This window comes from Numida meleagris, chromosome 1 (genome assembly GCF_002078875.1).
Source record: "Numida meleagris isolate 19003 breed g44 Domestic line chromosome 1, NumMel1.0, whole genome shotgun sequence".
Classification (NCBI taxonomy): domain Eukaryota; kingdom Metazoa; phylum Chordata; class Aves; order Galliformes; family Numididae; genus Numida; species Numida meleagris.
This window is the reverse complement of record NC_034409.1, coordinates 103399815-103415060: the sequence shown is the minus strand read 5'-3', so window position 1 is coordinate 103415060 and position 15246 is coordinate 103399815. Positions and strand designations below refer to the sequence as shown.

General features: G+C 36.1%; 1 protein-coding gene across 3 annotated transcripts in view; it reads right to left on the bottom strand.

Annotated features, from left to right (window-relative positions):
* The window catches only part of SON (SON DNA binding protein), a 39083-nt gene that overhangs the window by 8800 nt on the left and 15037 nt on the right, over positions 1-15246 (bottom strand). For all 3 annotated transcript variants that reach the window (XM_021404676.1, XM_021404660.1, XM_021404668.1), the window contains exons 4-8: positions 14407-14567; positions 12144-12284; positions 10777-10965; positions 6527-6637; positions 6035-6151 (exon numbers count right to left, since the gene is read on the bottom strand). In XM_021404676.1, coding sequence (XP_021260351.1) covers positions 6035-6151; positions 6527-6637; positions 10777-10965; positions 12144-12284; positions 14407-14567 — 719 coding nt within the window. The remainder of the gene's footprint in view (positions 1-6034; positions 6152-6526; positions 6638-10776; positions 10966-12143; positions 12285-14406; positions 14568-15246) is intronic.

Genomic DNA, 15246 nt, shown 5'->3' with positions numbered 1-15246 from the left:
AACAGACACACACTAATGATGCATGTGTGAAATCCCCGCTATCCAATGGTGGTAGGAAGTTTAAAAAAAAAAAAGACTAAATCCTGAAGACTGTGCTAAGACTTCTCCAAATATTCACCTACTAAACAGTGAAGTACATTCCTATCGATCATGCAACTGGATGCTGCATTTAATGTCAAGGTGCTCTGGTGGAAGAGTAAAGAGGTTAAGCTCACCTCTCCCGCGAAATTATTTTTTTGACTGGTGCAGACCATGCAGTGTGTGCGTACAGAGACAATCGTTCCTTCGACACAGACTGCCTCAAGCTATACACCTAGAATAGCTTTTACTTACTTCCATTTTCATCCTCCCCTCTCTTTTCCAGGAACCTCTCATAAGAAAAGGGCAACCATGCCGAGAATGATACAAACCCCAGTCAATGTCACCCTGGGTTCCGATTCCTTTTGTACCTGCTTTGCAATAATAGAATTTACAACATGAACATCTGTTTCATTACCGCCAGTGTGTATTCAGTTCACAAGTGAAAGAGTGCAACTTCTCAATGAGGTCGTTCTAGCTTTCCCAGCGCACCTTCCAAGGCGCTAATCTGGGGGCCGGAGGTAGTGTACCGAGAAAAAGGAAAACAATCAAAATAGTGCTATTCATAGTCAAAAATTAAATCCCTGAGCTCCTATGTTAGGAATCATCAGAGACTGATGAAATTCCAAATACTGGACATAACCAGAGTTTTAAATTCTAAAACGCAGTTCATTAAAAAATAACAGTTTAAAAAAAAAAACTCTAAAAAACAAAACCACACCTGTCCTAGTGTATTAATTCACAATCCTATCTGACAATTTAAGTAGGATTTTTTACATACGCTGATTCTTTTAACATGCACAGCATAACCAGAACAAGTAATTAGAAATGATTTAAGTTTTGTTTCATTACAGAGCAATTGTAGTTGTGCATCACATTGGAGGGCTAAGCAATGTAATTCTAACAGCAATATGAAGAGAGCTCAGAGAAGCCCACTTTGATTCAAGTTACTGGTGCAGAGAAGGCTGTCAGCAGGAAAAAAACTTCTTCAAATATTTATTTTTTAAATAAGAAAACAAGTACGAATCTCAAATGCCACCTGTACAATTATATTCCATGTACCTCTTTTCCTTCTTGCTATTTAATATGGACATATTTACTCACTCCATGGTTTAATGGAGTAATGACATTTGAAAATGTAAAAATACTAGAATGTAGAGAGACAAGATCTTTTGTTTTAAAAATCAGATGAGGATTTGTCCCACAGAGGCATCTAACAGTGAAGTACCCCTGCAGTTCCGGCCCATAAGGAAGATATTAAACTGAATAATATTCAATACAACTGACCCCAAGTTTCTAAGTACTTGGTTACTGTTGTCAGAATGAAATAATTATTCAGAAAATAACTACAAAAAACTAAACTCAATTTTAGCAGAGCAGCATGAAAATGTGACGTCATTTTTCTCATCTTTTGATCTCTAAATTCCACAGTCGGACAAATAAAGCACATTTCCATTCTGCCAGCAGATGGAGACAACTGATAAGCCAAATTCTTGTGTCGCTACCTTTTCTTTAAAAAGCAGGCGATGCAGTAAAATCTGATCATTTCAGAGTTTCTTCAGTAATTCTAAGTAAAAATGATGCCTCCTTTTAAACTACCTTAGGGCAATATACTGGGGGAGAGGGAGGAAATCAGCATTACTAGCAAAATAAACCATGAATTACCATGTAAGGGCTCTAACAAAAAGAAGTTGACAAATGATTTCACAGCTTTTTGATGAAAGACACTACATGTTGGACAGTCACCATTATTTGACTGCAACATCTGTCTTTGAAAAAAAAACGGCAGCATATAGCATTGAATGGAATCAACCATAAAACAGCACTTGCAATGTCCAAAATATTAAAGCCATAGTTATTTGAGAGATCTTGAAGAACATTATCAACTGCTGTTCTTTGAAAATATCCTTCTCACAAAGCTGACCCGGCACTTAAGCCCAAGCTCTCTGCCAGAAGGCAGGTTTCTCTCTTTTGAGCAATACTTTATTAACAAAACACAAGAAAGCCTTACAGACTCATAGCTGGACCGTTTCAGCTGTAGCTCAATGGGCTGTCTGTGAGATTACTCTAAGAATGACTCCAAAGAACTTACGAGTGCAGTACAAGTATACTTGGTGAAACTTGCAATGCAGCCGAGGTCTCCGTTACACTAACTGTGGCATTTTTAGCAGCAGCCACATTCTCTCCCTGACACAAGAGGGAGCTGTCTTTTTGAAGAATCCCTTTAAATGCCTTAAAAGACAATCAGTCTTAGAATTTCTCTTCACAGCTTCTGCATACAATGAATAGAAACCAATCTGCGGTTAGCTGAAAAAACATTTTCCTCTGACTGACTGAAAAGGAGGCCAGTCCAATGTAACCAACACATGGTTGATTTGCCTTGCCATCTGGCCTTCAATTCCAAATAAAGCTCATTGTGTCACGCAAGGCACTAAGAATATCAACATTCTGATAGACTGCCTTGCTAGAAGGAAAGCTTGGCAAGACATATGCCAGTCCTCGTGTACTAGTGATAACCACAAGATTTAGTTTCAACTCCATTGTTAGTGTTTTATTCACTTGCTGTGACTAGACTGTTAAAGAAGGGAATAAAGAATTTAACTTCTCAGAACTTGGAACACAAAACACAGCATTCTTGTGGCCATCGTGAAACTGTGTGGCATGCCTTAGCACAACCAAATGAAACAAATCCCAAGCGTTACTCTGTGCATGTAAAATGTTACAAAAATTTTGTTTTGGAGAGCAAATTTAGGCTATTAGAATTAAGCTGGTAAACTCAGAAACAAGGGGTGACTCTGGAAAAGTCTGAGTAAGCAGACCTCAAGAGAACTTGCCTGGAAAAAATTTGACCACTTTCACTAATTTGTTATTTATCCCTCAGCACTGTGTATCTGTTTAAAAAAAAAAAAGTTAAAAAGAAAAAAAAAACAGCAACCTCCAAAACACATATAGGTCTATTTGTGAACTGATTACACCAATGATGATAAACTGAAACAGAAATCACTTTTCAGAAGAAAAAGATAATATTGTTCATAACTGTTTGATGATACGAGAAACCTAACAATATATTATTCCTTTACGAATACTGCTCAGAATCCTATGCATAAACATCATGAATTAGTGTGTAACTTAAAAGAAACCAAGCCTTATTTCTAATTGGTATGTCGCTCATTCAATTGTCACATTGACCATCTTAATACCTAAGGCCCTCAAAATTTTGAGGAGGTAAAACTAAAATTTGCAGACATTTGGTTTGAGTACATATTACCCCTCCAGAGTCATTTTTAAAGAAAGTAAAAATAAAAATATATTTTAAAGTATGCTAAAACCCAGGATATACAAAGCGACAAAAGCACTTATCAAACAAGTTCCCTAAGTACTTTTAATTTTTATCTCCTCCCGATGCTGCTCTTCTGTTTTGTTACAGCTACCTCGTTCAGCCATTATCTCAGCTAAGCACAACATCTGTACATGCAAATTGATTTTCTGTGTACACTGATACACCAACACCTAGCTGGCACAGGCTCTGTTTCTTCTGAATAGTGCACGTCCACGAGTCCTCTCATGGCAAGTGCTTACGGCTACCTCCTAAGAAAAATGCCTTCAGTAAGCCACATCTTCAGTCAGAAACGTGCATTAATTTACACCTGCCACATACCTCAACAAATCTCACAGCCCTACTAGTAGCTGAAGTTTACAAATACTTTCTTCTTTTAAAATGTTAAAAATGCATTATTTTCTTAGGACAAAAAAAAAAAGAGAATACAAGTCTAACTTCAAGTGTTACATTGCATACTTAATTGGAACCAAGTTACACAACTTCAAGTGTCTAAGTACAGTACAACCTGTACTTTGCATTTCATGGTTGTATTCATGTCACTAAGAAAGATAACATGCATTCATAACTCATAATCCCTAATTCACTTTTTTTTCTGTGAAATCATCCTATAACCACAGGAAGCGACTCCACATTAAGTTAATCAACCCTAAATTTTGCCAAGATTTTCACTGGCCCCACCATTCCTAAAAACAGTAAGAGACTTCTTTAGCCCTGAGGTATTTTGTAGAGGGCGCACGGCTTTAACTACATGTCATCCTATGAATCTGATGGCAATGTGTGTACAAATATGGAACGTAGAAAGAACAAAAGAAGTCAAGCTGAGGAATGCCGAGCAGGAAAGAGGACTGTGTCCTCCTCATCTTCATCCAACAACTCTTCTTGTTTACAGTAGCAGCCTCCATTCTGACAAACCACACGACGCTTGCTAGGGAGGACGCCTACTACTGCAAACCACTACATTTTTACAGCTATTAGAAAGACAGAAGTGCTTCTGCCGGCTCTTATTTCTACATTCAACAAAACACCCCAATATGCTTCTGCTCTTCACAGTAGTTATGTCCACCACAAACCAGACACCAGGCTCTTCTTTAATTTTCTCCTTATAAAACTTTTTTTTTTTTTTAATCCCCAATCAGACCACAGAGTGAAGTTAAAAGACCGAGAGAAAACATGACTTCTCCATTTTGTTGTTGATGTTGTCAGTGGACATTTCTGTTACTGCAAGGCACAGAAGACCATCACCACAGAAATTCAAGGAAGGAAAAGAGGATGAGAAAAGGAGAGTTGGGAAAGAGATGCTCCCTTCCCTTTGTCTTGAGATTCCACTCAAGGTAAACAGAAAGACAGAACCCTCGGTAGGCTTGCCAATCTTTCACAAGCCTCTTGGTGAAAAAGCTCTCCTTTTCTCATCAACACGCCTGCCTGCTGAGTGCTTTTTATTTCTAAATTCCAGTGGCAAGGACATTTATTGCAATCAGTATTTTGTTAAAATCTCAGAAGTTTGTAATTTTTCAAGTAAAATTTTATAATCTACACTCAGTATTAATACCAAGAACCCAAAAGATTCCCATTTAACAAGTAATTTGGATCTCTGTGTTGCCTGGCTCTCTCCATTGCTTGGGTATACGAAGTGGAAAAATAAATTAATGGATCTTCACAAAAATATTTCTATTTTTATTATGTCGTATTTCCAGACTTCTGTGTTCATAGTTCACATGAAGTTTTGTGGAAAATTTTCACTAAGTTTCAAGTCTAACCTACCAGTTTTGAGGGTTGTCTTAACTCCGGAAGGATAAGCAAATACAGCATATACTCAACTACATTACTTGTGAGAATAACCGTGATAACTTATTACTGATTTTGCTTGCAAAATGGATATTGCTTGAATTCCTCAGTTCTACTTCTTGAAAGAGTACCAGTTCAGCATTCATTTTCAAAGAAGAAGCATGACTTATAAAACACATGTATGTATGACGCATCGTACACCCAAAATAAACCAGTATTACTCTGCAGTAAGAGGTAACTATTTCACTGTAGGACAATGTTACACTTATTTAACCCAACTGCAACTCCTGGTTTAAAATTCCGAATCTTTGGATCCCAGAAAACACTGGTGATGCAAATAGAGGCAAAGCAGTCATCATCAGACAGAACCAAGTCAAACAGAATGGGCTGTTTGGGACTTGGCTCACTGAAGAAGTTGATGTCAAAACATCATCGACTTCAATGACATCAGGATCAAACCTCCTTGCCTGATCTGCCTCAGTCTCACAGAAGTAGTGATGGACCTACCATTGCAACCGTACCAGTATCATGAATGTCATTTCAGTTTAAGTATGTACATACCAATCTGACTCAAGTAACAGACGCACATCTTATTGCAGTACTTTAGACATTCAACTGAAACATCATGTTCAACATCTTAATGTGCAACAAAATGAACACAGCAGCAGCAAGTAGTAAAACTGATCAATGACAAAGATTTAACTCAACCTGTTTGTTGCATTTGACACATGCATTACCATAAATTTTTAAGGCATTTTTTTTGCATGTTCCAGTACTTTTGCTAATATTTAGTACGTGATATTCAGACAAGTATGTCTGCATAACTTCTACCTTTCTAATCCACGCTTGAGGACCACTGTTGGTTAGCTCATCCGAAGACAAAATCTGTGCTCCAGTACTTCCTGTGAACTGGCCAGGTATGGAGTTTGATTGAGCCCAGGCATCAATCTACAAAATAAAAATCAACATAAGACTGAAATAAAAATTTTCTTATTTTTCTGTTCTCAGTGACTTTTATGATTCCTCACTTATATTTAGTAAAGTGATAACACTCATTTCTAAGCAGGTATCTCAAAAAAGCTGAGCATCTTTTAACATTAACCCTGAAGACTTGGCTCAGACTCTAGCAGGTTCCTAGTCCACAGTTTGTTTATCCTCAATATTAGTATTATTAAGTCCAAATAAAAGGCAGAATTTTTGGATACATCCCCATAAGCTGGACTTTCAAAAACTGTACTTAAACACAGCAGGAAACATCAGAGGTACGAAGGGTAAACATTTACACTTTTTAACTTGAAACGCTGATGAAAAAGTGCAACATACCTGTTCCTGTGCGCGATTTAACATGCACATGGCCTCTAAATCAAACGTGTTTTCATTAAGCCTTTTCTGAGCCAATGCTCGATCGTTCATAGCTGCAGTTATGTCCACACCCTAGGAAGAAAAACATGATTCTTAAGAATACATTACAGAAAAGTATCATCCATTTGACCTGGAAAAAAGCTGTTGTAGAATAAATGCTCCAAATACTACAGAGCTGTTTCACACATTAAATAGTTGGCTTGACATACAAAATGGCAATGTGAATACAAAGAAATTCTCAGGCTACTTATTATGTACATACACTCTTGATTTTTGCTAAACAAACACAAAATCTAAAGTACAAATACATCATCTCTCCAAAAAAATTATCTAAAGATTTATTTTCAAATAAATATTTTGGTCATTGGAAGTTCTGAGTTTTAATACTTAAGATATTAAGAGTTCAGTGGAATCCTATTAACTAACAGTATTAGATGTAATTTAGCTACAAAACTTAGGCAAAGGCCTTCATACAGAGCTGTTCACATGAATACCCTATTTAAGTAAAACCAGAACTTCAACTTATGTGTATAAAAGAATTACAGCAAGAATCACGTGTATCCCATAAACTTGGTTTTAGTGCTTAAAATTTAAATCTTCAGCCTAAAAAAGACTTGCATAAAAATGAAACCAGACTGGTAGCACACAAAATTAACTGTTTAGTAAAGGATTATTTATATCTGTGCTGGTGAACCAGAATAAGATTTTAAGAAATCATCTTACATATAACTAACTAGAATCAGGTGGGTAAAAATATGGAATAAAGAAAGAAGTTCAGTGCAAACCTCTACGTATAAAGAAACAAAGAAAGAAAATCAAACCATTTAAGGTTGTAAAGATAAACTAAGGCTTGTATACAGTTCTTATGTAAACATAATTGTGCCTTACTCTTCAAATGATGTGCATTTTGTGGATCATTCTATTTTGAAAGGAGAAAAATAACAGTCAGAGAGAAGTGAAACTTAACTGAATGTAAGCATGTAAGAGAGACTGTGAAGGGCTGGAACTGTTCAAAGCACAGAAGAAACCCAATAACCACAACAGCAAGTGGCATACAGACATAAATTAGATTGATGGTTTAGGGTTTTGTTTGTTTTTGTTTTTGTTTTGTTTTTCTTATACTTTGTACTACAGAAGACTTAGACTAGTCACCATCTCATTACCTTAGCCTCTTACATTATACTAGAATAAAAGGCCAGTGGAAGAAATTGAAACCAGTTTAGAATTGTCTCTGCTGAAAAAACATAGCTAATCCACAAAAATCCCCATTGCAAGAAACATGTCAAGAATTTACTAAATATTGAAAAACAGTAAAAGACAGACAGAAATGTCTACAGTAGTATAATACATGTTTGGGGTCTTTTTAATTATTATTCTGGCTATTAAATCTTAGTTTAAAATGGGGAAAGATGTGTTTATTTATTTTCCCTACCCCGGACAAAAAGTATTTCCTCCAGTAAGTTCATTCCATATCATGTTGCTAAACCACCTGGTACTGAGCAAGACAGACCGGAAATCCTTACAACCTAGATGTCTACAAAACTGACTTCAATGCTTATTGTCTCAGATGACAAAAATATACATTATAAACAAGGTGCAAGAAGAACTGAAGGATTTTCTTTTACAAACCCAACGGGATACTCGTGTATATAAAAGAACACTTGTCAGCAATATACACTTTCTTGTGTTAAGAAGTTCCCCCCTATACAGTTCAAACAGTTCTTCTATGTTTTATTGCAAAACTGCTTCAGGAGATAAATAAAAGTTATTCTACTCACCAACAGCTTCAATCCAGCAATACACATAGGCATGCAAGTAGTCCACTGAAATCACATCGGGACCACTCACATACTTAAATACACATGTGTACTTTAGTGCTTTACCGGACTGGGGCCTACTAGTAGATACCCTGGTTAGTTAGATTTCCCATACACTTTCCCCACATGGTCAGTCACCATTTTGGAGACCATCATGGCATTGTGTTATGTCAAGGCACTCGATGGCAGCTTTGGATCTTGAAAAAAAAAAACAATCTCTGCTTGAAGTATGAAAAGTTATTATTTAGTCAAGTAAAACAGTTTCATGTTCAGCATGCTATTCCTCTCTAAGCGTTCTGTCTTTCCAGTCCTGAGATGTAATAACATTTTTCCCACAGACAGAAATATTGAAGCAAGCAGGAAGTGGTGACAATAAAAAAGACAAACATTTTTGACACACTCCGCAGGTCTACTGATAGTCTAAATGCACTTCATGCACTTTTAGATCAAGAGGGCTTCTCTGCACAATAGCCACTGCTGTACATTCCAAACTTAAATACAGCATTCTAACTCTGGACTTTTACGTTTTTGAATATAATTCAATTCTTATAAGTTTCTCTGTCTTACACAGGCACGCTGATACTTGAAATTAATAGAGGCAAGAGCTTTTTCTTTATCTTCTACCACCACAAATAACTACATTAACAGCATTTAACATTTCATTAAAACCATTTGTAATATTTTAGCAGAACCATTTTAGGCTGCATAATCCTGTAACTAATTCTATAACTTGCATAATTGGTTTACTGTTATGCTTTTATTGTGGGTTTTTTTTAAATATCAAAATGGACTTGAATCATAATTGTGACAAACAGCTATCAAAATGAGCAAGCAAACAAAATGAACTGAGGTAAATTATATGCAAGACCTCCTGAGGATCCAAGCAAGCTCCCTCGCTACTCCAGCTCCAGCAGCAAGGGACCTGGCTTATCTTGCTCGAAAGAAGCAATTTGATCCACAAACAGTCCCACGAACATTTAAAACAGTCCTAACATTAAGCAGAGAAGCACTCTGTTACCTTCCAAACTCCCTGGAGAAACATACGGAGATCCTATTCCTACAAGTATATTCCTGTGTTTCAAGGTTAAGGATTGCCAAACGCAAGGGAAAGGTATGTTCTGCTGTCAGTTACTGACCCTTGAAATCACCCTTAACACAAACCACGTTAAGGTAAAGGCAAATAAAAATATTTATTCACAAAATATAAAAACAGACAAAATAGTTACAAGCATTTATAAGGATACACACGGCAGAATGGAAAGAAAGCTATGTTGAATATATTTACTCCAATATTTATCCAGTCATTTTTCAAGGCCTGTTCTACATCATCAATAAACAAACCATCAGTGTTTGCCTAACTGGATTTGTCAAAGACATGTGTCTTGCACTTGGAAACCTGAATGCGGACAGCTTGCCTGAACCAAGTTCATTATTAACCACTTGAAGGACAAGACTTTTTAACCACCTGCTAAAAACACATGCTTAGCCCTCAAACTCTGCCTTTGAGGTGTGCAATGGAAGCATCTGCTGAGTAAGTTACATTCACTGTGCTTTTGGTGCTGTAAAAGACACAGAAGAAAATAACATCTGTGCTTCAGGAAGTGAGCTATACTACCTTAGAAAACTACTGAAAAACAAAATGCACCAAGTTGAAAACAATTTCATCAGAAACGTGAAGGCAAGGATTTTTTATTTATTTGTTTTGCAAGGTATGAGAACAAGTCTTTAAATGGAATAAAAGTGACATTAACTTAAAAAAAAGTAACGTCTTAAATATTTAATTTACTTAATTACAAAAACCCCACAAAATATTCTTTTGAAGACATTTCAAGGGGAAAAACATTTCCTTTTTTCAGTTTATTATACATACAATTAAATTTTCCTTTGGCAGGCCACATGGAAGACAGCTTCATAAGAAAATGTGACTAAAGTTGGAAAAATGAGTAGATACATCCAGATGAAATGGCAGTTTTAAGAACTACTTTCAAATCTATTTTTAATGGATTACATTTCAATTCCATGTTATTGCTCTAACATTGGTAGGAAAATTTTAATTATTATTTATTATTATTAAAATCCAAACATACGGTATCAACCTTTGCAGGAAACTGGAAACTTGCTTTTCAATCTTCACGTAAAAGTTCTACTGAGGCACTGAAGTCACTAGTTGACAAAAGCACACGATACTGGTACAGGTTGCTTACACCACTGCTCACACGAACATGGTGAGTAAATGTGAACACTGCAGCAGTTCAGATAATCAGCTTTTTCAAGTGCCAGCTACTACCTATGCACACCTTTTTTTTTTTTCTTCACAGACTGCAATTTGACACCAGTTTGACCAGGCAATGCCTTTTTTTTTCTTAAACTGTATGCTCTCCTTCCTTTCCTTACCTCAATGGACGGTTTAGGGAAAACATCATCCTTGCTATCTTCTTTGCCTTTTTCAACCGGAACCCATTCTCCGTAGACACTATCTGCTTCTTTTTTCCTATGCTGAGACCCAGATGAAACAGGAAATTCCTTTGACAGGCTGACCTGATTTTTTGGCTGTGGTGGTGGTGCTGGTTTTATGCTGGGAGTCTTAAAGAAAAAAAGTTAGAAAAGATTAGAACCTGAGAACACCGGGTAAACTCCTGCTATCAAAGAAACGTGAACAAGAACAGTAATAAAACCAGAACCCAGGAAGAATGGAAAGTATGAGGCTAAATGTATCAAAATTGTGAGGAACAGGTAAAGTAGCCCATGCCCACTAAAGAACAATTCTCTTCAGAATCAGCATGGAATCCCAGGATATCATGAATTTCATCGTACTACTTCTCTAACAGTACGATTTGAAGTAGAAATTTATTTCTGCCTTACCTCTTGCATAATTATATATTACTACTTCTTTCATATACACCATAAACTGCACTTTTACACAAAACTATTTTTTTGTTTTTATTTCGCATATTAATACTTTTATAACAACCAGCAAAATAAAGGAAAACTTTCATGAGCACAAAAAATTCCGGACGTGCAGTTGAAAAAGCTACCTAGACAAATTCTAATCCGTGCTTCAAAGCACAGGTATCCCAGATGCATAAAAAGAAAAGGTCCCTCATTTTACTCTTTCAAGCACGCTCATACCCTGAAAATGTCAACACAAATGCTAACAAAATCAAAAGCAGCCCTGAACGAAAGCAGTTTAATGGGACATTTACATTCCCTTAATAACAGGCACAAATTTTTCTATTGACTAATCTCGAAATTGATGGAACACATTTCTCCTGTTATTAGCACTTAAGATCTATTGCAGCAACAGACGTAGAACAAAGAGTCTGCGCAAACTTATTGGCATCATGTTTTTTAGAACTCTTCATAATGCTTTTAGAATTTTGTGTTGCATTTAAAAGAAAACTGATGTTTTTCCAAAGCTTTTTCCAATTCCAATGCTGTCTGCAAGTTCATACTAACATTTTTTGCCATGAAAATGTGAAGCAAAACTGGTCCTCTCTCTGTTACTGAAACTTTGAATGCTGTAAAAAACATTAACGACAAAAGAGTTTTAATCCAATTATGGAAATCTATCATAATATCATGGGCTGCAGATAAGTTTCTTTTTGTAAGAGTACTTTTAATGACATTCAAGCATAATTTCACCAAGACTATTAATCATTTTTTACATTTCTCTAAAACTATTTGTCCCTTTTTAAAAGTTTTTAATTTAAATTTTAAAATTAAATTAATTTTTAAAAATTACGAATTACAGAAGTACTCACACTTAAATTGAAAAAAATAGGTTTGGGTTCATTGAGCTTAAAGGGGTGATTATAGAAAGGACGTTCTTCCTCCTCTTCATCAGAAACATGAGGTTTATTCACTATCACGTCATCTGTGCTTTGAGCAATCTTCTTGCATTTCTGAAAAAGGGAAAAGAAGGAGAGCGAAGATAACAGTTGTGAATAAATCTGGATCTTTCATTAAAGTGGACAAAATGAACAATTTAACAAATAAAGTAGGATGTATAATTCTGAGATGATCTTATAGGAATGTCACAGATATGCATGCGCATTTGACTTTTTACACACATTATCAAACATCTCCTTAAGTTTACTCAGTGCTCGTGCAGCAAATATTTCATAGACAAACTGTTTAATATTTTCAGAAGCACACTGGAGAACTAGATGGACAGTGCTACTTTCAAAATGTGTGTATAGGACTGCAAGCATTTCAGAGATCACTGGCTATCTGTTATCCCATATAATATAACAGGAGTTACAGTGTACGCAGCCTTTAAGCTCATGCAACTACTACACAGAAAAACCTGAGAATTAGCAGTTACTAATGCTGCCTAAATTCCACTAGCGATGCAGGAACCTAAGAAGAAGGAATGTCTCTAAAATATTTCAGAAGAATGTAATCTTTTATGAGGTTGGCCCGGTACACAAGACATCCCCATGTTCTAACCAATAGCGGTTTGACCTAGAAAAAACATAGGTGCAGCAGCCATCCTGCAGCTGAAAGAGAGGGAGAATGCGCGATTCTAGAAAGGCTGGGATTATGACCAAAACCCAATGATTAACCACATTTTGTTGTTACTAGAAGCAACTATAACTGCGACAGTCCAAAACAATTTGAGAACACTTTAGTATCACGCTTCTGTTATGCCCCCATTTATGAAACATATTCTTACAAGATATCTGAGGACATAATCTGATCTGAATCTACTTCAAGTTCATACCATTTTAAGTCACATCTATTTGATGACCTGATTGTTGGCATATAAGGAGCAAACAGCTCCATTTCTAAAATCAAGGCACAATGTTGACATAGTTCTCTTCAGACACAAAACGAAGAAGATTCCTGTGCTCTCCTACGATAAGCCTCATCCCAACAATGACTTAAGCACTTGCTTTATGCAGCAGCAGAAGTCCGCATTACTTGAAAGGCTAACCAACCAAATGTATTATCTATAGTCATCGGACAGCTCCCAGGTAACTGGAAGCACTTTTTTTTCCTCCATGATGTAACCTGCAGAGCAGCCAGCTTCTTGGAAAGCTGAACAGGTTCTGGAAGGGGTCTTCCCTCACCCATTATCATAGGATGATGGCCTGGACTGTTTCTGAGGCCACTTTTGATTCAACGAAACGTATTAATCACTGAATTCCCACAAACAGAAAAGGCAAGCAAGGGCAAAGTTTTTTGACCCAGATGAGCAACAGCTGCATTGAATCTTTGGTCAGGCTACATGCAGAAGCACTCAAAACATCCGTACAACCTCAGATTTTTTTTGTTTTTTGTTTTTTAAAAACTAACAAGTACTTCTGCTTCCACTATCCCACAAACAACAAAGGGATTAGTTTCCAGCAATTTGACATTGTCTGGTTTCAGATTTTACTTCCACAAACAAAAACGTTTTTGGAACTATCACACCAACACTGTAGCACTGCTACAGTAAGGACAAGGAGCAATTTTTTCCCCACAATCTAAACAAAAACATCCCACTTGTATACTAAAATTGAAACAGATGCATTGCAACGATAACTTTCTCTCTAAAAATTTCTTGGATCACACATAAAATTATACAGAACTACTGAAGCAGATACTAGATTTTTAACACATAGAACATCTAGCAATGAAAAGTTTGCTAACAAAATAACAACAGAAGTAACTAACAATACTACAAACAAGAACTAGAACTGAAAGCCTTGTTTTACTTTTTGGGTGTTCTGTTGTACTTTGTCTTGGTTTTTATTAACAGGACTACAAGGAAAACTACCAGCACATAAAAATTAGAACTGAACTGAAACAAAAAAAAAAAAGCACAAGAACTGGAATTCGCACGTTTCTACAGAATTCAAAAGCATGTTTTCACGACCAAAAAATCCAAAAACCAAACAAAAACCCACAGCTCTATACAGAGTGAAAGCTCAAACCACAAGGCAGCTTTTATGTGAGTGAAGAACACAGAATAACAGCTTGCCTAGCAGTCACAAAAAAAGTTTGCTTATTTTCAGGTTTAGTATTGTTATTCTCACTTACCTCAGTAAGCTCCTTTAGTGTATCTCTTGACGACTTCTGACTGGCTTTGTCATCTTTCTTTTGAGATAACATAGGCATCAAGCTTGGTGGTAAAGGAACGCCTGACTTCGCACACATGGCAGCTGCATTAGCTTTGGCTATTTCAAGCAGCTGGGCCTTGTCTAAAAAATGTTTAAGAAAAATTATCAGGATTTTTACAAATTCTTGTTTCAGTAATAAATATTTCTATCAAACTAAGCAAAGTATTAAAAAAATTACTCCCACTGTGCATTTTTATGCTCTGCAAAAATAAGTGAAATATCAGTTAATTGCTCCAGTTATACCTTAAAGTACATTTAAGTACATTTACTGTAGTTTGGACATACAGTAGAGTTTTTCCACAGCTTTTAACCAAATTTCTTTAGTTAGTTATCCAAAAGCTAAAGAAATTCAGGAATGTCAACTCTTTGTAATACTCAAAATGCTTTTTTTCTTCAAAAATAAATCTGAGAGACCAAAGCCGTGTCGTATTACGAAAGGTATAGAAGAAACAACAAAATGATATGCAACACTGCTTTTTAATTTCTACTATCTAGATCCTTTCTCAGATTTCCAAATCCCAAGCTGAAGAATTTTTTTTTATTTTTTTTTGCAGGCTTATGGCCATAAACCTCGCAGAATGTTAAATATTTTTACGTAGCACGAGAAAAAGAATAGATAAAAACCTTGGTCTAATACTGATCTCCATACTGTAATATCACCAGCACTAGGCACCATATACTCCAGCAGCCCGAAGTCCTGTCTGCACGTAAACTTCAAACTACAAAACCCTAGGGGATGGCCATTATTGATACAGTGAAT